The sequence below is a fragment of the Melanostigma gelatinosum genome (assembly GCF_949748355.1).
Source record: "Melanostigma gelatinosum genome assembly, chromosome: 18".
Classification (NCBI taxonomy): Eukaryota; Metazoa; Chordata; class Actinopteri; order Perciformes; family Zoarcidae; genus Melanostigma; species Melanostigma gelatinosum.
This window is the reverse complement of record NC_136651.1, coordinates 15,862,256-15,887,223: the sequence shown is the minus strand read 5'-3', so window position 1 is coordinate 15,887,223 and position 24,968 is coordinate 15,862,256. Positions and strand designations below refer to the sequence as shown.

The window sequence follows — 24,968 nt, the reverse complement described above, 5'->3', positions numbered from 1 at the left end:
AACTGGAACACGCATGCAGCATGCTCTCATGCTCTCATGTGCACCCTGAATGAGCTGACTGGGCACACAGTGAGGAGACAGACGGGGCCGGGCGGACAATAAAAACTTCATGGATTTTGGAAACATTTGTTGATAATCATGTTATATTTCAAAGGCTTGATAGAGTCTGAAAAAACATCTCCAGATGAGCTGAGTGAACAATGTTCAGGAATGTGAATGTGCGACCAATGACATGAGCGGAGGGTATGGACACTACATGGACACGGCCAGGAAGGATCATTTGTCCACATGTAGCAGTGTCTGTTCCCCCAAGGCAGCAACGCACTAACCCAAAATTAAAAAAACATCAGAAGATCTTCTGGATGTAAAAAGACAGATTTGGGCGAGTTCTGGTAAATTTGAGGTTTTCAAACATGTCAGTTACTCCGATAAAGATACTTCTGGACCAGGAAGTGATAATTAGGGTGCTTACCATCTCTCCAGGCATCCCTGGTCGTCCTCGCTCCCCAGCGTCACCAGCCGGCCCCTAAGAAGGAAAAGCAGGGAACATACAAACCATTCACCAATTTAGAAATACTCACCACAGAGAGATTACTCTCAATGTTATATATTCAGGTTCATCATTTTTCGCATGAGTAATTATGAATACATTTCTAACCTGTATGCCGGACGTGCCCATCTCTCCAGGTGGTCCTTCAGGGCCTTCTTTACTCTGCAAGCTCACAGAGAAGAAACCAGCCTTTGGTCAGCAGGAACTAACAAAACAGCTGCTGAACCCCAACAAAGAAAGTGTATTAATCGCCACAGCATACTTACAGGCCAACCAGCTCGCAGTAACTGGTAGAAATTGGTTTGCTACAGAAAGAATGGAAAGACGCAGGATAAGTTACAGGTCCAGAAGCACAAATAACACGACAGAATGGATGGTACCAATCCTCGTTTGAACAAATAACATGAATTCTACCATCTTCCCCCAAACACCATAGTGTCTGTAGTTAAACTAGCTTTGCCTTATCACTGACTCATTCAGCATGAATCGAAGTATGAAAGTTCACCTCTGCAGGTTCCCCACATAAAGTTCAAAGCACACACAGAAACAAATCGCCGTCACAAACTACGAACAGACTTTTATTTCTGTCGTCTTTTTTCAATAACTGCAGTTCTCCATCATGCTGACATGCTGCCGAGTGTATTCTATAACATACAGCTGTGTCTGCTACAGAGAGATTACACAGATGAGGACAGAGCATCTGCTTGCACGCACCATGACTGCGGGGTCAAAGGTTTTATCGATAGTCTGGGGAGAATGGGTCGGCCTCGAAGAACATTTGCTGTCCAGGGTTTCTTTCAAATTACTGACAATTCATTGCTCAAGTGTTGACGGAGAGAAGAGCAAGCAACAGCAATCATGTGTGAGGGCGTCAACTGGAAAGATGCTGGAAGGAACACTCGGAAATGTGATCGCTTGTGAGGATTTAGATGGAAAGCTTGAGATTATTTATCATTTATCTCTCTGCACTCAGTGGTGAGATCAGTCCAGGACGTGTTCAGCCTAGCTTAGCACAAAAACACAGGCATGGGGAAACAATTAGCCTCCTTCAATAGCGGAAAAATACATCTTCTGAAAACTTAAAAATGATACAGTTTGTCGTGTTATATCTCGTTAATATACTAGCCCCCATGACATTCAAGAAACAGCTGGGGTTTCTCTCCATGAGGAGAGGATTCATGAGATGCTGTGTGTGGTCACAATTGCCTTCTTGTTGGTCAGTAGAGAGTCCTTGGTGTGCTAATTGCTTGTTAAATCTTAAATATGTGAGAGCTTTAAAGGGACAGTGTGATTTGGTGGAATCAAATCTGAAAGTAGAAACGAGACCTAACATAGTCCATCTTAAGTCAGCTGTTGACACTGGGCCTTTATCAGGGAACTGGGCACATACAAAGGTCAGCTTCTACATGATTTTGTGCCTCCAACATCAACATTTCAAAATAAAACAAAATTAAATAAGTAGTAAAAGCTACAGCACAGTGAAGAGAATACAGGCACACAGAGCAAAGTGACCAACCGACACTGCCATCCTTGAGACCACGCTGCTATCATGGCTACAAATGCTAATCGAGTGCAAAAACTATGAAACTAATAATTATGAAAAGTCCCCAATGATGAATGAATGATGAAGTTATAAATCCAGAGTGATCTTTCGGTTTCTTCTCTACAATGAGTTGACTTGCACTTTTCTCAAGCTTAATTAATGAAAGCGGACTGGCTGTCCACTGGGAGAGAAATTAAGACGGAGAGAGGAGAGAATCTGTTTAAGGAGAAGGAAACCAACTTGCTGTAACTATTGCAGTAAAGAAAAGAAGGAGTGCATTGTGGTTCCCATCTTACCTGAAAGGCAGCCCATTCCTCGGCTGTGTTCTTCCACAGGTAGAGGCTTGGTAAACCTGCCGGTCCTGGGGGTCCTGGCTCCCCTATCTTTCCTGAACGCCCTTCAGGGCCCAACTTACCCTGTAAGAGATGAAAAGGAAGTGGTATGTCTGTGCAAGGCAAATCATATGGAACACTAAGTCTCATAGCACGCTGTTTCTTTGACATCATAGAAGTGATGTGATGCAGCATTGGGGCTCAGGCATAAATAATCAACACGTGGGCTAAAAGGAGGAAGGGACAGGAGTTTATAGCAGTATGTATTCAAATGAATCGTATTTCAGAGGTTCATAGAGGTGTGCGTAAATCCAAAGGAGTCAGGTGGACAAACCTAAGATCATCATAGGCTAGTACGTCCATAAACAAGCTTCTCTTACCTTATCACCTTTAAACCCAAGCGGGCCAGGCTCACCAGGACAGCCCTGCAACAAACAAGAAACAACACTCAGTAAAACAGCTCAATAGACCAAATCACCTACAAGGATAAAGAACCCTTCAAGTTCAAAAATGATGACAAATGGATGTATTCATCAACTACTTCAAAACCATTGCTCAAACTGTAAAACTGTGAGTGATGACTTTGACATGTTATCACAGACATTAAACTAAAGACGTCAGCACTAATCCTTAAAGGCAAAAGAAACTGTGACCTGAGGCACAAGCAAGGCACTGGATACGAGTAAAACTCCACAGTTCGTGGCCTATTTGACTGCCTGTTAAAAGCATCAAACACCTTGAATGCCAATAAAACACTAAGAATTTATGTCTCAAAGAGTATTTGCATGTATCAATTATTTCTTGAAGCTATATGATACTGTGTGGATCTGCTAACCCCAATTTTTGCAGTTTTTGTGAGTCAGTTTGTCTTAACTAAACGTTCACATAGTTGTACTTATATTACTGAAATAAGGTGTTCTGGTATACAAATAAAACAGATAAACCACGGTACTGAGTGAACAATACCATGTTAACGGACCTGCCAGAGTATTTTCTGTGGCCGTGCCATAGTAACAGTCTTACGTACCTGCCAAAAACACATTCAGTATTCAGTTTTAGGAATTCTGCAAAAAGCTAAGCAAGCGAGACCTGAAATGCAGCACATACGAGGAGAGAAGGACTGTGTTCCAAGCAAACAAGACGTCTTCCTTCATGTTCCCTACAGCCGTCTTCAATCACAGTAATCGTGCCGAGTGATCCTGTGGATTTTATAGCAGCGTGACTCCGCAGACCGGCCCAGACTCGGCCAGATGTGCAGTCTGGTTCTGGTTCTGTCTGCCCTGCGGTCCCCGCGATGACCCACCTCTTACACCAGGTAAACCCTCCGGATGTATAAAATGACTTCAGCCCTTATCACCAATCAGATACCGTGGCAGACAGAGGTCACCATTGTCACATTGAGTAATGCTATGATAAACTGTTGAGCCTCCTTAACTGTGCGGCTGCCTTAGTGCTCAGATGGCAGCATCAAAGACATGTGGATCAACATATGTTGGAACAGTGGAACCTTCCCTGATCAGGGTCAGATGGCAGCTGATGGGGAACAGCTCTTGTAAGCTGTAAAGCATGAACCGAAGTCACACTTACTTCATTCACAAAGCACGTCCTCATTTTTTTAATCTCATCTGACTACAGATAGATCAATGGTAAACAAGCCTTGGCTGTGGTAATCAATGTCTAAACAAATGCACCACTATAAACTACAAAAACTATTTCTCACTTAGCAGTTGACATCAGGTAGAGCGAACTAGACTTCTTGCTCTCTTCACTGAAAAATACATTGATACACTTAATAAGGTAGCATTAAGGGTATTGAAGCAACAAAAAGACCATAAGACAACTCACTTCCTGCCCTGGGGGGCCCATTCGGCCTGGTGGTCCACTCTGAAGCCGGTACATTTTGCCATCGGAGCCCTGGACCAGGTCTCCGTCTCTGGATACGATGGTCACAACGGCAGGGTGCTCCTTGTCTGGTTGTTTAGCGTTGGTGACGGGTTTCCCCTCCTCGACTACGGCCTTTGAAGATGTCCCAGAGTCTGTGGATGTTCTGGGATCTGAAGGGATCTTGGGTTCAGGAAATCCCACTGAGTGCTTCTTGGGGCCACTTCCTTTGTCCAGGTCAATGACGCCATCGGATGGTTTTCTGGGGAACAGCGATGAAGTCCTCCTACCGGAGTCAGCCTTCTTGTCTGTGGTAATGTTCTCCTCCAGCTGTTTCGAGGACAGTTCAGGCTTTTCCTTCTGGCTTCCCTGAAGCCCATTTCTGGAAGGTTTCCACAGAGGGTTGACTTGTCCGCCATTTTGGAAGGTTGGATCCAACAAGTCGGCGTCCTCGTCCACCACGAAGACGTCCCCACGGCCTACTGAACCTTTCCGACTGGACCCTGAGGGCACCGTTCCGTCCCCTCGAGACCTCCCTCGGCTCAGGAATGTATTCTGATGAGAAACAAAAGGAGAATAAGGACTCACTCGAGAACAGTCTTTCAGATATTTCAACAGCTTTCTGGCTGATCATGTTTTGAGAGACGAGTGAAGCACAAATAATCTGGGGGACCCATTCGGCCTCCAGAGAGACTTTCAAAGTAGAAGCAAGAATCTGTCATCACCAGAAAAGTTACTACTGTCCAGAATACGAAAATAACAAGCATTAGAACTCATCCCCGCACACAAAATATGGTCACACATTTATGGACTAGTATAACCAATCTAGTAAACTTTTATGTGTAAATGTTTATTTTAAAGTGAATTTGATGTGTGAGAGAGATAGAGCAGACCTGCAGCGCTGTAACTAACGTTAAGTCTGAAAATAAAACTTCTAAAACTTTCGACGAAATGTGTCATCGAGGAAGATTTTAGAGAAGATCTTAAATATCAAACAAGACCTTTCATTATTAAAGACTGCTTTATCACTCTGTCGTATTTTTTTAAACTTAGCAACCAATCTACTTCCTGTTCACATCGGCAACCACCCGCATGCCCAGTGTATGTGAAGAGTCACGTGATATTCGTTTTCAGGCATTTTCGTACAGACTGAGATCATTTCGAAAACGGTGCTGAAACGCCGTGTGGACGGAGATCGTTTTAGTTTTAAAACTCCGTTTTAAAATGGAAACGGAGTAGTGTGGACATGGCCTTCGCTTGACTAAGAACATCAGTTGTCACAATGTGAACGTATTCCTATCAACTCTCATGAGGACTTTAAATCTTCCAAAAATAACCAGCATTTTGCAGTTCAGGTGACAAGAACAAAATCGACAACCGGGCATTTTCCTTTGCTTCTCATATTGCATTACAGACATAAAAACACATCAAATGTTGGGCCTCGGGGAACAGCGGTGCAGTGAGAGAGGCCTTTTAGGGGGAAGGTACCAAAGCGCAGTAAATTCAGTTTGATGACTAATGGGCTAAAATGGAGAGCACTAACGAGGAGCTGAGAGGCATGTGGAGAGCAGGACAGGAGGAGGAGCGGGAAGCAGGAGAGTGCACGCTCAGAGATGCTTTAGAATGTGTGAGCTTATACAGAGGAAATACGCCACTGCACTAGGAAAAAAAGAGTGCTTTTTGTCATGTCTCATCAGTTCTCCCTATTTTCTGTTCTTACACATCAAAGCCCTTTGCATCATATCATCACAATATGACATGATACATACAGCTTGTATAGTTTGCTCATATACCCTTAGTTCATGCCAACCTTTCTATCCTACCTCTTTAAACATGTGCTTTATTGTGGTTGAGGTCTGCAGCCTGTCCATGGCTTTAGAGTACATAGAGGTGTGAGAACATTTCCAATTTCCAAACAGCAAAACGTGCCCCCCAGTTGCTTGAGCTGTATGTGAGAGGGGATGCAAGCGACTGAGCAGAATCAAGAGAATCTCATCTCTGAAAGAAGAGCTGATGGACAAGCTGGTGTTGGCGTCACTCCAGGGACCCACAATCCAAGACTTCCATGCTGAGGGGCCAATGGATCTGTGGTGGGAATCAGCACCAAAGGTCCAGAAAGCCAAAATTTGGAAGCAAGAGAACGGATGAACAATCAGTGAATTGCTGGACTCACTTTTGAGCGATCTGTGAAGAACATGACAATAGCTGCACTACTGCAGTTTATTGTTTCTGAATGAGAGCTTAAGGTCAAACATGTAGAATAAAATGGAAACATACACATTTCATGAACTAGTTAAGTTATTACAGAGGGAATCTCAGGTTTCCTTTTTGGTTACAGGTATTTGTTCGGCCCAAAATCAATTGAGCATGCGCCGATTGTGTTATCAGAAACAATATGCCCAACCGTTACCCAGAAAAGCTTTCATTCATCAAATGTGAAATATTAGAACAATAGTTAGTCTGAAATATTGCATTTGCAGTGAAACCCAGCCCTTGGTGAGGGGCTTAGATGGGCAGAGACTGAACACGGCGCACCAACTGAAAACAAAGGCCCTTTCTCTCTCGCTGATCCCAGGCCAGTCAGGCAGCCGGCCCTGGTCGATAAGCTGACACTAGATCTCCTCTGGTCAACATGCCCCCTCAGCTAATGTCCCCACCAGTCTGTGAGGTACCACAGACTGAGGTAGTGTACAACCCAGAACAGTACGTTTAATGTTTGATGTAGAAGTAAAGCTGGATGTATGCCTCTACGCTACGGGGTAAGGACGCGCTGTCTAACGTCTGGAGGGAGCTTTCCAAAGTGTGAGAGAAAATGATAAGTGAATTTCACTGATGAAGCAGTAAATGCTTTATAATTTTCCTCTCATACAACCAGTCCCACACACACACACACACACACACACTCACACAGCAGAACTGCCTTGCAAGGCACTGGCTTGGAAGTATTTGGAGTTCAGTGTCTCATTCAAGTGGAAAAGTATCAAATATTTAAAGTTGTGGTTGGAAGCATGGAGTATTAAAGATGACCGTATTTAACGTGTAGAGAAGGTCTGATGAAAGATATTATTGAGTTGCATTATGGGAATTGCCACAGTATCAAAATATTTGTTGTTGAACGTACAGTATCTTCAAGTCATCAGAAGATAGTTGAAGAAATACAAGCAGCCAAAGCTGTTCTCCAAGTGTGACAAGCTGCTCTGTGACTCAGCTTTTTTTGTTTTGTTTCATTTTGAATACCGCTTTTAACTGTTTAATTGACAACATTAATAGGTTAAAATTGGTATTTTCAGGGTAAGGGGTTCGAGTTAATTATTATCATCCCAACCGCAAATGTTGCTGTTGGTATCAGGAAAGTTGAATGTTATTAAAGCGTCAGCAACAGCATCATGTCGTATATTTAATTTGTTACGGTCAGAACATCTTGTGAAAATAAAACATGTTTTCAAAGTTATTGTTACGACTGTAATGGTATTATTCAGCACTCTTATCAGTACTTGGTATCAGCCAGTACCCAAATGTAAGTACTTGGTCTGAAAAAAACCCTCAGCTCTACTAGTCTGGGGGGCCAGTTTGGGACAATGTTGGACACTGTTGTGTCATCAGCATTTAAACTAGTGTGGAAAGTTAAAATATGTGTTATAGTGGCGTTAAACTGTACAATTAAAGGCTGTTTAAGGACATCCAGTTTCTTAAAAGATACCCAACAGAGCAGGCGCTGCATAGCATGCATCCGGGTAGTTATCTTGTCAAATAAAAATCGAATAATCTCAGGAAACAAACCCTTTTAGCCTTTATTTCCTGTGCCAAGACGACGTTTATGCTCGGTGTCGTTCTATCTGCTCTGCAGTAGCAGGCTGAAGCAAGCAAGGGCACTGAGCCTACCTATGGTGTGTGTTTATGTCTTTGTATCCTAGCAACACTCTGTGAGTGGAGGCTCAGTATGCGATCCATAGGTGAACCAATGACAGTGGAGGTATCAAGTGCTTCAGTCTGTGTCAGTGTGCATGGCTGCAGGCTGATGAACAGGCTCCCCTAATGCTTCCTCAATGCTCCTGTCAGACGATTACTCTTCTTTCTTTTTATTACTTAAGCCTCCATGGTCATGTGTATGTGCTTCATCAGTTTTAAAAGCCTCAGGCCCCTAAATCCCAGAATAATGCATAATGCAGAACTATTCTCTTCTAACCCATTAAGTACACTATATGGCCAACATAATGCAGAAATAATGCAAAGATTTTGTCACATAACTAAAATGGTATGATAAATTCACCAGAATCCTTACATATTCCTTCACTGCCCAACAACGATGTTAGCAGAGCGGAATAGAGCTAAACAAGTGGTTTCTCTTCTATTTCATTTTTAAATCTATCCCTTATTTTACTAGAAATTAGAGAAGAACCTTTATTTATCATTATTAATAATTCATTCAATTTGAAAACTGACAAATATTGTTGAGATATTTAATTGATTTGTTAGTCAGTTGTTGACTACATATAGACGTTGGCTACTTCAATATATATATATGGGACTAGATCATAGTGCAAGTCAGACATTACTGTGATGTTCTGGACCTTTGCATGAGGAAGTTCTCTCTAACTGGACCTCGTTGAACATTCATTGAATACACCTGCTGTAGAGTAATGACAGAAGTGGCGTTAGAGCTGATTTTACAGACAAAATGCTGAATCAGAAAGAAAAATAATTCGCTAAGTTTCTTAATAATTACAACGACTGATACTTATTTGTTACAGCTCTAGTTGGCATGATCAAACAATGTTTTTGGTGAATTTGTCAACTCATATCACAATGGATTAGCTAAAGCGCTGTAACAGCTCTTTTTTGGGGGGTTTTTCAAACCTTCAAGGCAGCCATTGGCCCAACTTGCAGGAACTTGAAACTCTTCAATCAATCACATGACCATGAACTCGTTTTATTATTGTCTCAGTTACTGTATCACTGCAGGCTAATACAGTTCAAAATGGTTAGAAACATCCGGGACAATGTTTGGATATATTTGCTAAACTTTGCTTTTCTCCTGCTTAAAAATCTATTTTAATAAATTGCAGACTTGGTTAAATGCAATTTCTTTTTTTATATACCTTCTTAATGCGCCGCTATTTATCACTTGCATAAATAATACACAGGACAATCTAATCAGTTCCATTAAACAAAGGATTCATGAGCACCATAGAACAAAGAACATCATCATCATGACTCAACTTCTCTGACACTCAAACTATATTTGTGGGGAAACCCAGTAAATTAGAATTAAAGGCAGATTTTGACAGGGCACACCTGGACTAGAGTCACAGTCTCCTCCGGAGTCTGTCTGCATGTGTAGCTGACAGATCCTCTGTTAAGAGCAGTGCAAAATCTATGGAGGCCTCGGACAAACGCTGCAGGCTAGAGCGCCATTGTCAACCCACACACACACACACACACACACACACACACACACACAGACAATGAACATTTGCTCCTACAAAGGGCTCATCAAATGGCAAGGTCCGTAAATCGAACAAAGACACAGGTATGCAGACTGGCTGTGTCTTGCAAGCAGCAGTATGCAATTTGGCCTTGAAGAAAAGAAGCACGATGACAGTAGTCTGATGTCTCAGGAATGAGGACGGGAGTGAGATTTGAGAACTGAAGAATCATTTTCAATGACGAGTAAAATGTTGCAAATAAAAGATGAGCAAGTGTTGCCAAGGAAGTTGAAACGAACACAAGGAAACCAACAGCAGCAGCTCGGCACAGAAGAAGAGACAAACAGCCAGTGAGTTGTGTGTGTGCTCCTGATGTGATGCGGACCAGGCACAGCAGCAATGTGCTAAATCACCGCAGGGGTTGACTTACTGTAATGCAGCATTTAAAACCAGGAAAAGACACGCCAGAATCTAAAATGATATCTAGCTTCAGGATATGGATATAATGTGGTAAACTGAAGCAGGCATGTTTCTGTGCGTCACAATTGCCATGTGCACATAAGTGAGCGTGGGACTTTCTATTGAGATCCTGTGTTGTTCAGCGGCGCGGCATTAACGCCGTCATGGTCGGGGAATTCATTCGCAGCGGGACCACCCATGTAAGAAATGCCACTGTTGGTTGGGATCAAAGCGTCCACCAGATCACCAGTGGTGGTCCTGGGACATAGGACCATGAAGCATGTTGGAGGGACAAAAGAAAGGACTGACTTTTTTTAAATTTATAATAAAATCGCTGTGCAGCCTTTAGCTATAGCTTCTCATTTTCACAAATGAAGTCAGTTGCAGATCTTAAATACAGAGAGTTGTATTCTACTCTGTTTTTAACTTGCAACTTTACTAGAATTACTGAGTAGGAAGGAAGGAGAGAATCCTGCACACTGGTGGCAACATATACTCACTTAATCAATGATGCTGGTTGATCCTGTCATTGAAGCTCTTATGAACATAAACGGGAATACCTGTTCAAATATTCAAAATCTGCTAAAATCAAGCGTCTGGTTAAAAAGCCTGGTCATGAAGCATAAAGTCATGAAGCATAAATACAGACGATGTCCATAGTTAGCAGTTACACAAATGATGACTGAAATGATTCATTTGGCTGGAGAGACATGGTCTTAAAATAAAGGTTGAACACTAATAAGCCGCACATTGCTGTCCATGACATCACCCACAGAACACTGCAGCAGGTGCAGCCTGGAACTTTAAACACCATAGTCGAATCTTCAAGAGTCTTGACTGCAGGTGTGTTACTGTGTTAAATCACACATACAACCATTCTGATAGAAGAAAAAACATGCTCATCCCGGTAAATTAAAAAGCATCGTGTGCAATACAATGGTCTACAGAGCATTACACACCAAATACAGTACTCTTGTCAGTGGAGAACAAAAGCAAAGAGAAAATGCACATTGATGTATGCAGGGTTACACCAGGCAGTACCTTTCCCTCTCGCCGCCTTTGACCTTGCACGTGCGATCCGTCTAAATCCAGCAGCAGGCTTCCCAGCAGCAGATACCATCCAACATGGTGGAGCATGACTGCAGGACACACTGCAGGTCTGTCTGCACTTGGCTCCGTTCACATTGTACCCACAGGCAGAGGTCTGCACGGGAGGCCGATCCAGCTCCCAGCAGACACACCCACACACCTACCGGGTACACACCCTTCCAGTCGTACCAACCGCACGGCTTGTGTCGACAATACATGTAATCTAGCACATGTGGGAGACACAAGTCCAGCCCATTAGCCCCGGGGGGGCCTCTGTGAACGCTGAGAAAGAGCTAAACTTGGAGGGAAACTGACAACTGTCATGTAGTCAAATCTGGGACAACTTAAATCTCAAAACAACTCAGTTGTTTTTAACGAATAATTGCATTTTGTCACTTTCATCTACAGAATATCAGAGCATGTGTGACATGAGTCAGCACGTTAAATCCTCAACGTCCAAATCGTCAGCCAACCAGAAGAGATGCGAGAGTCTATCCGATTACAAATATTGGCAAAAGACGCTAACCGCAACATCATGGACAACTCAAACTGCTCCTTCCAACCGAGGGAAGCAGAACCACGGAAAACAGGGACGGTATGAGGGGATTCCCCCCCGCCCCCCTGCTTTCACACATGGATGGATTTGGGTTGGAGGGAGCATGCACACAACTAGAGCTAAAAGGAATCTCTCGAGGAGAATTAGAAGCTGGTGGAAAGCCGCAGTGCCCAGAGTCAGCGAAACAACCACAGTTGAGAGACCACTTCGAGCGGAAATATTGACGGAGGATTCTCTGAGGTTGGCTTGATTTACGCAGCTGAGGTCGACGCAGGGAGAAGATCTCCTCTGCATGAAAGTGGAGAACGGCGGGCAGCTCCATGTCACAGGAAGCATTACTTCATGTCTATGAGGAACAAAAGGAGAGGTGGTCTAGCACAAACAGCAATATAAATAAAGGAGAGCAGAGGGAGGTTGATTCGGGGTGAACAGAACCTTTAACAACTGCAGGGCAGATGTGCGGAGGATATCAATGATCTCTTTTTTAATTCAAAACAACTTCCCGGCACATCTTCGTGCTCCCCGCCACATAATGGCTTCCAGAGTTCTCCGCTGTCTGCGCTGCTAACGTAATCCTTGTTGAGTCCTCGTGGGGGGGGGGGGGGGGGGCTTCACAGTACCGCTTTTAATAATTGCATGCTGCTGATGTAGCACTCTTGTGACAACGCTCCACCACCTAGCATCTAACCAGAGCTGATTCATCTTCACAGCGTAGAAACCCCCATACTAAATCAGTTTTGGAGGGGGAATTATCAGTCTGAGCATGTTGGGACGTCTCGCTTTGAGAAAATTGTTCTGCGCCTCTTAGTGACGACGAGAAAGACGCAGCTCGGGCTCCTCCTCCTCCTCACCCACTTCCTCTTGTACTTCGTGATTACTACTTGCTTGTCTGTAATTACTTTATTTTATATTGGTAAAATAAATACCAGGTAGGTAAACGGACGGACTGACAACTGGGATGAGAGTGACAGGAGTATTTATGTCAGCTGGAGGCGATCACAGGAGATGAGGCACAGCTGTGCCTACTGAGAGAGGCGCGGCAGTGGGCGGGACTCGTAGGAGGACACTACTGAGGGAAATACAGCAGTTAGACATAAATCCTCACAACAGAATCCCTCCCACCAGATGGATTGTTTTAATTTGAGTCTTTTCTTCATTCTATTGTCTTGAGAAATTAGAACGTTTTCCTCAGTATCAAAGTAAAACAGTGATAGTTGTCTGTGACCATGTTTACATTGCAAACAATAACTGCTCATACTAAAGCTAATTCAGCCTTTGCAGCCAATTTCGCAAAATGTAAAAGAACATAGGCTAAAAACACTGCACTAACTGCTCTAAAGCACTTTTGAACTTCATTTTCTTCTTCTTGCCATCACCATCATGACCTCTGAAGCACAAACTAATGCACACGACACTGACAAAACAGAAGTGAAAACAAAAATGAAGCTGGAGTCTGCATGACTGCATTTCTCCTATAGAAACAGATGGTATCTTTCAGCGCGATATAACAGGAATATAACATATCTCACCAAACTCTTCAACACTGCTTGTATGATTTACTTTTCTCTGTCGCTGACATGATCATAAAACCTGACACCCACTAATCACAGAGTGCTGAGAGAACTGTATCCATCATCTTGGAGCCAAACACAGCAGGGTGTACATTTGCACGCTGGCAGAATACCGGAACAAAAATCACACATAGGAACTGACGACCTGACGTGGTTCACTCATCTACTGCTGGGCCTCACTGGAGCGTCTTGGCTGGCTACGGCAGCTATTTAAAGACATCTTGAGTCCAGAGTTGAGGAGGTCTGTCAGCAGATCTACCTGCTTCCATCTCCAACAGAGCAAAGTTCAGAGCAAGAGCGGAGATAAGTGAACAGCATTGAGCTCAATGGAGGAATGTGACGTTTGCTGGCATGTTTTTGGCCAACGATGTGAACATGACAGGTATGTAACATGCAGAACGATTGATTCGAGCTTTGACTGGTAAGGAATGAGATCAGCTCCACACAACTTGCACTGGTTCAGCTCTCCTGACAAGCAGATGATACAATATCCAGAGCTCAGCGATGACATCCATAATGACAGCCTTGGAGGAGCGGCTCACATAACTCAGGCCAACCTGTCGGCCGGACTCTCCACAACCCAGCTGGGTGATTCAAGCTGATGCCTCTGCCCGAGTAAGCAGCCAGCAAGCAGTCCAAAAAGACTCTTGACATCTACTGACCTTAATCTTAACATGGGATCAAATGAAGACACGCAAAGTGAGAGGGATTGGTCAAGTAAAACAAACAGAATGACGCAGTAGAACCAGCAATTTTGTCTTTTTAATAACACACATTGTTTTTCCTTGTCAAAACCTGGCAAACCCACAATGCAACTCAACCGACGCCCGTTTGGTCAGAGATGTGCGTGTGTTATGCTAGTGGCAGGCTAATGTAGCCAGTGAGGAGCAGACTGCAGAGGTGGCGAAAGCTTATTTCTTTCTAACCCCAAAGTGTTTTGGGTGGTCAAACTTGTAGTCTTCAGCAAAAACTGATGCTGACTCAGGCGACATCAGTTGAGGACATTTATCAGTCTTCACACAGCTCCCTCTGGAGACACAAAAGCCCTTTATGCTACCTTTTCTTTTGGCACATGCAGCATTACTCATCAAGGAGAATCCTTTAATGCCTCTATACATTTCTACCGTAGGCCATAGTATTGTTCTTCATCAACCAATTAGAATAAAAGACATCCTTACAGCTGCTCTTATCAATCCTGTTGCATAAACAATGCATCGGGTAATTAGGCGTAATGTGAAAGATGTAGTGATGAAAAAAAGGTAGTAGTACCCAACTCTGCAGTTCCCCTCAGCATCACAGAGCTTTAGCATCTTTCAGCTTACTGTTGTTGGTTTTCCATCCCACACCTTTAGATTCACTCTCTCTGCTCTCAGGAGTGTTTCCCAGCACGCTACCTGTACTGTCAACATAGCGAAGCATTTAGCAGCTTAGCCAGACATTTAACTTTGAGGTTGATGGACCGAAACAGAGCAAGAATATTGGACCTACGTTTGCCAGGTGAGCAGCAACACCAATCCAAATGAAGCTGCAGCCACACTGTTTGCTCCATGTATAAATGAGCCAACGAGTAATGCAGGTTTAAGATAACCATCAGAAATGTCGCCTGTCTGGTATGTACAGTATGTATAAACACTTTCGGTTGTGGGTAACATAAAATGTGTTAATTAGCAGCCTTAGAAAAAGGTCAAACAATACTCAACCTTCACTAACGCGCAAGCTTTGCTAGAACATGGAACATACATATTTACACAGAACACTGCATGGACCCTGGTGGATTGACAGAGTCACGGAGAAGTGTCAAAGTGATGGATCGGTTTTTTCCACCTCTTTGTGTCTGAGCTTGCCAGTAAAAAGCCATTGTTTGACAAGTTCTATGAAAGAGGCCTCTCTAGAGAGCCGAGTGGAAACACTCTGTTGTGATAGGATATGGAACAGGGAATATCACGCCCACAGGCCTGTGTGTGCGTTTGTCTCTCTCTCTCTCTCTCTCTCTGACAGATGCAGCTTTCGGGATCAAGTGTAAGCAGGGTTTTAACTATTTGTAAAACTGAAAGCCATCAGAGAAACTGGATCCACTCTTGTGGTGAGAAAACAATCAGACACAAGCTCTGTCATGGTCCATCTCTCCCTCTTTCTCTGACACACATTCAAACTGTGCATGCACATCGTTGAAGAGAAGAGCAATCATGTAGATTACTGTCAAGCACATAAGTAGGCCCGTAATAACACAATATAGTAGTTTTCCAATTAAGATTATCTTGATACAATAACCACACGCCATAGCTAGGACATCTGATTCTTTGCACATTCAGTATCACTCATCTGAAAAAAAACATTCAGTCATATGTGCGTGAAACTTTGGTCAACTTTGACCAGAGAAGTCGCAGCCTCAACCAATCAAAGATGCTTGGCACTGGCCACATTCAGCTAAAGCAGAGCCTCATTCGAGCATGTGCGACTGGGCCCTAATGTTTTTAAGGTACGAGGTTACAAAGCTAGCTGCTAAGAGACACTATGAAGTTAACCTTCAATGTTTCCATATTTTAGAGTGTGTATAAGAAGTCATCATGACGTCAACCATTGGTTTGTGGACTGACATTTTGAAGCCTGGAGTTCGCCAATTGGGCCATCTTGGCTTTTTTGCAACCAGTGAACGGAAGTGACCTTGGACTGCAGAGAAGTTACATAGAGACGCCGTATACAGCTCTGGTAGGGTAGCGACCTGTCAATCACAAGGTAGCCCCGCCCTAAAGCATACTCTGCTTTATGGTCTGTTTGACTCTAAATGGACCATAATTTACGAAATGGACATCATGCTGTATTGAAGAATACTTGAAACTAGAGATTGAGACCATAAACTCATGTTCACAATGTTTACTGAGGTAATAAATCAAGAGAGAATTAGAGTCAATATAAAGAACCAAATAATGAAATCAATGAAACCCTGGCCTGTGATGAAAAATGCTGGCTGCTAGTATAAGTTCCATTGCAACCGCACTTCCATAACAACCACCTCGGTTTGAGCAGGCTGCCAAACTTATCTTATTGTAAACATGATAATTTATTAATAAAACTATTTAAATTAAAATGTTTCTATAACTTTTATATTGCCGTACTTGACGACCTTTTTATAAAAGCAATATCTCGCAACAGGCCATATTTTGTGATTATATCACAGCCAAAGGGGAGCTTTTACAGCTTTAATCTATAAAATTATGATGTTTTTCAATAATGTTTTCAACAAAAAGTCTGATGTGATTCGATTTGCAATGATATCAATCAAAGAAAAGCAGAAAATCTCTACATTTGGGAAGCTGTAGGCAACACATTCTTGCTTAATAAAAAAAAGGCACAGGAAAGTACACATTAGTAGGACATGCATCAGTCAGGAAACCCCAACAACACGGCCCCGCAGTCAGAAATGTTACGCTTCACAGACGACGGCAGCAGACCGTAGCGAAACAGATCTTGCAAATGTGGGAGCCTCGTTTTCTTTCTTTTCTTTCAAATGTGCAGATTGTGAGCAGAGCCAGAGACATGACGACTGTACCGCCAGAGGTCTGGTCTGTGTGGAGTTAATGAGAAACAGGCTCCAAAATCACGATTTCATGTATGATAAGGTGCAATGACCACTTATTGTGACCTGTTTTACTAATGAATAAGACGTTTCGTCGATAAACTGTCAGATTGCCAAGGTGACTCTCTTCCAATGCTTGTTTTGTGTATGCCTTGAACATATTGTCAACAATATTGCCTGTTGACAAAATCACAGTGAGTTTTTCACGACGTCGGTTCCGTCTTGTCCTCGTCTAAAAAAATGGTCGCTGACGAAAATATTGAGTGATAGTTTCAGATAGGGCTGGGCGATAAATCGATTTAATCGATTAATTCGAATGTGTGCTTTAAGGCGATGTGTTTTATTGAAAATCGAGAAAATCGCCCCCACCCTCCCCCCCCGTTGGGTTCCCGTAGTTGAGTGCGCGCGCATTGTTTACAAACGAAAACAATGGCGGCCAGCAGTGAAGCTCTCGTTCTTAAGAGAGGGAAGAATGTGTCTTCGGTGGTCTGGAAATGGTTCGGGTTCGTGTCATCTGACACAGAACAAACAGCCTCAAACAGAGGCATGCCGCCGAGTGGGAGAAGCGGTGCACCCTGAGGAGGGAGCAGGACCGCGGGAGCACAAGCGACGCTGTCTTCCTGGCAAAAAATATTTCGAAAAAACATGCACTACTGTTTAATACTGTTGGTTATGTTGTGAATGCACTTGATTTTGTTTACATGCACTTATTTACTGTGCAAAATATGTTATGTTGATGTTAGATCAGATGTTGCACTTTTGAAAATGTGAATGTTAAAGGGTCACATACATTTTATTTCATGCTGTGTTTGTATCAGTGTATTCAGTTAGAAAAGCTTACTGTAAAAAGTTACATTTGCACAGTTGTTTACAATGGAAGGCTACTATTTAATGCCATTTAATGTTATGTTTAATTTAATTTTATATTTAAATGATTTAGGGAAACAAAAGAGTGACCAAATACTTTTTGTATACTACAGGCACCTTTCTACAATGTTCAGGTTTTGTTTGCACTTTATTTTTATCAACCTACGAGGGAAAATCATCACAAAATAAAATAAAAAATTGTTTTCAACAGCTTCTGTCATCTGCAAAAATTTGTGGGGGAAAAAAATCGATTTAAATCGTGAATCGGATTTTTTGTAAAAAAATCGGAGATTTTTTTTTTAGGCCATATCGCCCAGCCCTAGTTTCAGATAACAAAATTAACGAACAAAAGACACAGGGACACAGTGGCAAAGAGAGAGGAGACAGAGAAAAACAAAGCAGATGAACCAAGAGAGACAGATAATGAGAAAGAGATGCAGCCAGCTGAGAGACATTTCAGTCACTATGAAGACGGATGTGGTGCAGCTTGTTACTGCAAACATTCTCTACAACTCAAAGCAGCAGTCTACATCATTCCAAAGGCATCCCAATGCCATCCTGATGGAGAAAGTGAGCCTGGTGGAGCTGGCACGCCACCCTATGCTGCTCTGCTGCATCAGGACACTACTGTATACTGTAAAGAGAAGCAGATCCTCGCTGATTATTCCAGCCGCTTCGCATAGACATGAAAATGTAAATTCAAACCAGCTTGATTTTCACTTCATTTTTTCTAGTCTTTCCTTTGTTTCCATTTCAAACATGTGCCGATTCCAGAAACAGTTTATTCTGCAAGTGCCAGTGTGAATGCATTTCTTTATTTTGTTTGGTCTGAGAGATTAAACGACAGCATGTCATAACACAACAGATTGCTGTATGTATAAACCAGCTCATTGTGGAATTAGATGTACTAATCACTTTAAAATATTCACCATCATCAACAAAGGTTTTAAACATTGAATAAAATGTTATTATTACTTCCTTAATGTGATGTTTGTAATGTTTTCAGGCAGCGTTTTGGGTAGAATATTAACATAGAGAGACCACTCTGAAGTGGTGACTATTTAGTGCTCCGTCTTCCCTCAAACTGAACGCCAAGCGACAACCAATCCGACCAATAGCCTGTTTCCAGACTTACTCAGGCCGACCAGTCAGGCTTAAGTGTCTAGCCAGCATTACATGGACATTTTAGTTGCACACATTATTGCAACATTAGGTCACCGCTGAAGATGCACATCAGTGGAAGTTCAAGGGGATCTTTCAACACACAGCAAGGCTGTCAGGATTGACTGACTGCCCCACTGTGCCGTCTGTAGGCTGATGACTGCTGCTGGTGATCAGCAGGTGACTGCTGCTGTCACTGTGATCGGTGTTTAGATTCACAAGTGAAGTAGTGCATTAGTGTAGGAGCTGAATTAAAGGCTGCAATTCATATTTCTTCACAATAAATACACGTAAGGTGTGCTTGGTTACCATGCAGATCTCGTCTATGGTCGTTTTCAGTTCATTTATTTGAACTTAAGATGCTAAATACCAGATTGGGAGCATTTCTTTTGCCTCAACTGCTCTCAACATAGCGACGGCTGAGCCGACGGCTAACAGCGCAAACTACAGCAACAGTGCTGACAGAACTAACAGTGTTAACCTGAGGGGGACCTGGATGCTGTGCTTATCTGTTGTCGTCATATGAGCACAGTGCAGAGCGGAGGCCGTGAATCAGCCAGTGAGGCACGTTCACTAACATGCACACACTGCTGGCCATGCTATGTCAGCAAAGCAAGGAGAAGCTCTGATAACATCACACACTAGCGGAGAGACATTACTCCTCTATATCTCCACATAGATAATAGATGTTTGCTGCTGTAGTGATGTTCTGAATATCGCATATTGGACGTTTAACCTTTCATACTACATGTCCGTCTCACCACTGGCTAGTCTAGGGTTTCACCACTATTCAAACTAAATAAAGAGGAAGCAGCAGCTCCACCCAGCTCACCACTTGCAGCTCCACCCAGCTCACCACTCGCAGTGGTTCTGCCATATGGTTGATTGTTTTAGTTTTACACTGATCACAGCTGCAATCAACAATTATTGAACCCTCTTGCAGGACATAACAGAGACTAGTGAGCAGACTGATGGGCCAGCGAACACACACACACACACACACACACACACACACACACACACACACACACACACACACACACACACACACACACACACACACACACAGCCCTGCAGTGCTGATTAATGACAGACACTGGACTGGTGGTCTTCCAGACGGAGCGTGATTAAGCCAGTGAAACCGGACCAGTGGTTGGTGTATTCGACTGCCTGTCCACAGCTGGATCTAATCCCCATGACGACTGGTCAGCTGCCCATACTCTCTAACTGCAACTGTAGGAAACCAGGCAACTGTCTGTTTTTTTGTTTGTTTCTAACACCTATATGATCAGGGAATTTTCAGCACAGCTTTAAAGCGCACTGTAGGCTCCAAAATATCAGACTTACACTTCTGCCGAAGCTCAAAAATGACTCGTCCTCGGGATCCCCCAGCAGGTCCTCCAGGTCATTTGAGGACAGCAGTAAGTTCTATGTGGAAACAGAGAGAACGATTTCCAAATTAAAAAACCACAAAGAAAGACAGTTCAGAGAGAAACCAATGATCAACCAAACACCAAGAGTTGTTAAATTCACCAGACTGGATCAAAACCACAGGAGTCAGTGCACTTCTTATTTGTAATCCTCCGATGATCATTTATCATGCTTCATAGTATATAACAAGTATTAACTGCAGGAGTCTGAATGTCTGGGCTGTGGGCTTAAGAAGGCGTCACCTTAAACAACTCAGTGACATGTCAGAGCTGTGCTGTTTACAGAAGTCAAAGGAACAACACCAAGACTTCAATTCATTTGTGAAAACGACATGATTTTTCCTGATCTTTCTCTCTCTCTCTTTTTCCCTTTTCCATTCATCTCTCCTCACCTCCAGGGCGTTGTGGGTGCGTGGGGAGCGAGGAGACTTGGGGCCGGTCTCACCACAGCGGGGCGGGTGGTGGCTGCAGTGTTGCTGGGCGGCATTCGGGTCGCCCATCAGGAGGGTCAGCTGTCGGAGATCCCCCTGCAGACAAGGAAACTCAAATCAACTTCACGTAGAAAAGGAAAATGTCTCTTGATGAATGATGTACAGTTAAATTGGGGAGATTGGAGGTAACTACACCTGGGAGACCTGAGAGTCGACAGATACAGACAGTTGCACACCAACATTTGGCTCTATATCACAAAGATGAATGAACTTAAATATATCCCAGATTTAGCTGGTGTCATCTATATAAGAAAAGATATTTATGTTGAAACTGGACGAAATTAGTCTGAAGAGTGAAGGCATATTAGTCTTTGTTCTCCAAATCCATCAAGCATGGCACCAGCAAGATTCTCTACACAGGTTTGGGATTGTTTTTCCATCTCAACAATGATTTTCAGGTGGAACTAAGGAGAGATCTGCAGCATTGAATGATCGCTACAGTCATCCTTTTGGTTTTACACTTCTAGAATTACCCCCTTGCGGTTATATGTTGCATCAAACCAATCAAGTTGCAGTTAACATCCACGCCTCTCCAAAATGTTCATCATCTTATCCAATGAGTCATTTGTGCGAAATTGTCATAATTAGCTTATGAATTCTCGAGTTATGGTCAGAAACATGTTTTGTGAGGTAACAGTGACCTTTGACCACCAAAACCTAAATTCATCCTTGAGCGGTGAACATTTGTGCCAATTTTGAATAAATGCCTGCCGGGCGTTCCTGAGGCATCGTGTTCATGACAATGGGACGGAAAACCTGACAACATAATTCCCATAATTATCTGGTTTCAGTCTCGATTGTGAATTACATACAATAGAAGGACGAGACTAAACCTACTGTATATACAGAACACACACAAGGTTACTGATGGTCGTGTGTTTCACTGTCGTTCACAGAGCTCCTTTGCTTCACCAGAAACGCTGACATCAGGCCAAACACGACAAACAAAGCATTTTAAAAGCCTCAGTCCACCGGCTGTGTTTAGAAGAATGTGACGGTGGATGAGAGAGCGTCTGTGTGTTTGAATGTCTTTGTGAAAACCACGTTCATTTAAAATCAATTCGATCCATCATATTAAAATGCAATGTTCTCATTTTGCCAAAGATTGCTGGTAATATGCACATATCAGACCTATTAAGGGAAAATTCAAACCCATTTTAACGAGTTGTTTGATCTTATATCCTAGAATCACATCCAGAGACAATTGGAAAGAGACGTACATTTTTAAAGGAACTCCATCTGAGAAGGGTTGTGTTTTATTCAATACAGAAATGCATTGGTGTGTGAAGAAAGATTAATGTTTCATGTTTTCTGTACAAAACCTCGGGCACCTCCGCCAGACACACCCTAAAAATAGAGAGGGATCAAACTACACACAGACATCTGCTGCATATTGTCATATAGGAAAACTATTTCTACCAATTTCCGTGGTGATTGATCATTACTTATGGAACAAACTACAAAACCAAACACAGATGCCTTAAACCTGTGTTAAACTATGACAATCATATTTAAATCCTAACTTGTTCTTGAGATGACTATTAAAATGAGGCAGAATGCGACACAGTCACGCTGCAGTGGAGTGGATGACAGTGAGAGTTACAGATAAAAGCACAGTACAGTGTTGTATGGTTTAGCGTTGCCAAACAAAAAAGATTGTCCAGAGACGAGACTGTCGCCACCTCCGAGTGAGGAAATGTTCCGTCCTTGGAGCTCCGTAAAAATCTTTCGCCGGGGGAAACGCGGCAATGGAGAATCCATATTATCTGGTGCTAAGAACTAATCCAGATGCCGCCCCTGCAACGCTCCCCCTCACCCCCATTGTGATACAGGTCCACTGCCCGCGCTGGTCCTCAGGCTGCTTGTAACTGGGACATATGTCCACAATGCAAAGCCAGGTGCATTATGGGCCTTCAAACTCAGCCTCTAGTGCAGTGGTTCTCAAACGTTTTCTGTCACGCCCCACTTTGGAGGAAGAAAAATGTTCATGCCCCACCGCCCCAACAAAATGGTCTTTGTTGAATTTTTATTGAAACAACATTTTGTGACTCCTCCGTCTGTGCTTTTTCAAATAACAGAATAAAGAAAATTGCAATCACTTTTAAGTAAACCAGATTGCTCCATCAGACAAAAACAAATAAAATGTGCAATCACTTTGTTAGAACAATGCAAATAAAGTTATATCTGCAAAAAAGAACTACAATTTGACAAAAAATTGCTTATTGCAATTGGCTGCAATTAACCTGTTTTGCACTAAACATCTTTTCAAGATAACAATGAAGTGCAACCTGTGAAAAACTAAACAAAACAAGTTTCATACTATCCGCAGCTAGTTTTCAGACATAAAACACAGACTGGTCTCTCCTCATCTCCGACCGCGTTCACTGTGAAACCCAGAGCAAGAGAGGCCTCATCATATGTTCTTCTTGGCTGCTTCCTGTTCGTCTCGGATGCATCGCTTGCGGTTGCTTTTCTGTTCCCGCCAAATGTCTCTTCATTTGGAACACTAAGCCACACATGTCGCCAAGGATCATGGCCGTCGAGCATGCGCAAGTGTAACCTCTTAACGGCGTAACGTAAACATTTACACGAAAGTACAGGCATTTCGCCATGTATTTAATAATTACTTTAAAAAAAAAAGAATTTTTGATTTTATTTTTTTGAAATACAACAATTCTGCATTTCCCCCTGCGCCCCGCCTGTAATACCACTGCTCTAGTGGAAGAGTTTCAGTTGTTGCACTTGAGATGAAAACTCAAAAGGACCGTACAAAGTAATGCATTGCAGGCTTTATACATTAATCTGCACGTAAACTGCATTACCAAGGAACAATCATGCAACGTTGACAATAAATAATGCAGATTTGTGAATCACTGTGACGGATTACACAACCCTTACCTCAAATGGAGTCTCAAAGCCCTCGATGATGCCTCCGATCATGAGCAGACCATCGGTGCTGATCCCCATGCCCTGGTAGGCCCAGTCCACACTCTCCAGCAGAGAGCAGTCCACATACAGCACCAGTCGCTTGGCAGACACACCGACAGCCACATGGTGCCACTTTCCATCAGACAGACCGCTGACTGGGAACCTGACAGGGAGACACGTGGGCCATTATGTAATCACATGTCTTGAGATGACATAACTGCATGAATTTATCTCAGAGATAAGTTCAAATCAGGCTCAGGCCTTCTGACTGTTAGAATACAGATGTCAGTAAAAGTTAAAGTCTGAGGCGTAGGTCAGGAGACTGTTTCAATGCAATGATTTTAGTGCTACATCTTGGGCTGCTGGTGTGCAGCATTTGATATTGTGTTGGGCTGTAATGAATAAATCTGTGTATGCAAACACTGATGATCTATCATTCTTCATCATGGCCGGATACAAAATGAATAACAGGAGTCCTCATTAGAAGGCTTTATCAAACCTTTTTTCCCCACATATGCAGTATTATTTCTACTTGATGTGTAAAATCGCAGGAGTTCCCCTTTAATGTAGAAAAGATCAATCAGTGGAGCTTTAAAGGCGGAGCCTACAATTCTGGAGGAGTGTTGATATTTAATCTCAACACGCAAACCGGTGAGGGAGGTTTTGCGTGGAGCCAGCACTCCTTTGTAGCTCCGCATCGCGGCTAACGCTAAGCCAGCCCACATTTTTGTGGTCCACTCAAACGCAAAGGATTTAATTTAAATACCTCTTGTAACTGTACACCGCTCAAATATTCTGTTCAACTCAAGCCCCCAGGAGGAGGCAGGAAGCTGCTATTTTAAACGGTGGAAAATTACAACTTCGGAAGAAAGGAATTACAACTTCCGGTTCATGTGATGTCATGGGGCCAAAAGACCTTGGTCCAGGCACACTTAAGGTGGACTGACCTTTAAGGTGGAGCAGCTATTCTCATTGACACTTGGCTGCAGGGCCCTGCCTTTGTCTTTATATATCCCCGGCCTTTTTCCCTGTCCTGGCTGGAATAGTATTTGTTTGTTTACAGAGCCAGGGCTGTGTATGAACATCAGATATTTTTTTCAGCACAGA

The 24,968-nt window shown here is 43.0% G+C and overlaps 1 protein-coding gene across 1 annotated transcript in view; it reads right to left on the bottom strand.

Moving 5' to 3' along the window:
- LOC306792349 (uncharacterized protein) overlaps positions 1-24,968 on the bottom strand; it is a gene marked incomplete at its 5' end in the record, with an annotated part of 86,344 nt that overhangs the window by 38,064 nt on the left and 23,312 nt on the right. Inside the window, 9 exons of the mRNA XM_079289420.1 lie at positions 473-526; positions 659-712; positions 817-855; positions 2,390-2,509; positions 2,806-2,850; positions 4,271-4,861; positions 20,360-20,440; positions 20,835-20,969; positions 23,832-24,024. Coding sequence (XP_079145546.1) covers positions 473-526; positions 659-712; positions 817-855; positions 2,390-2,509; positions 2,806-2,850; positions 4,271-4,861; positions 20,360-20,440; positions 20,835-20,969; positions 23,832-24,024 — 1,312 coding nt within the window. The remainder of the gene's footprint in view (positions 1-472; positions 527-658; positions 713-816; positions 856-2,389; positions 2,510-2,805; positions 2,851-4,270; positions 4,862-20,359; positions 20,441-20,834; positions 20,970-23,831; positions 24,025-24,968) is intronic.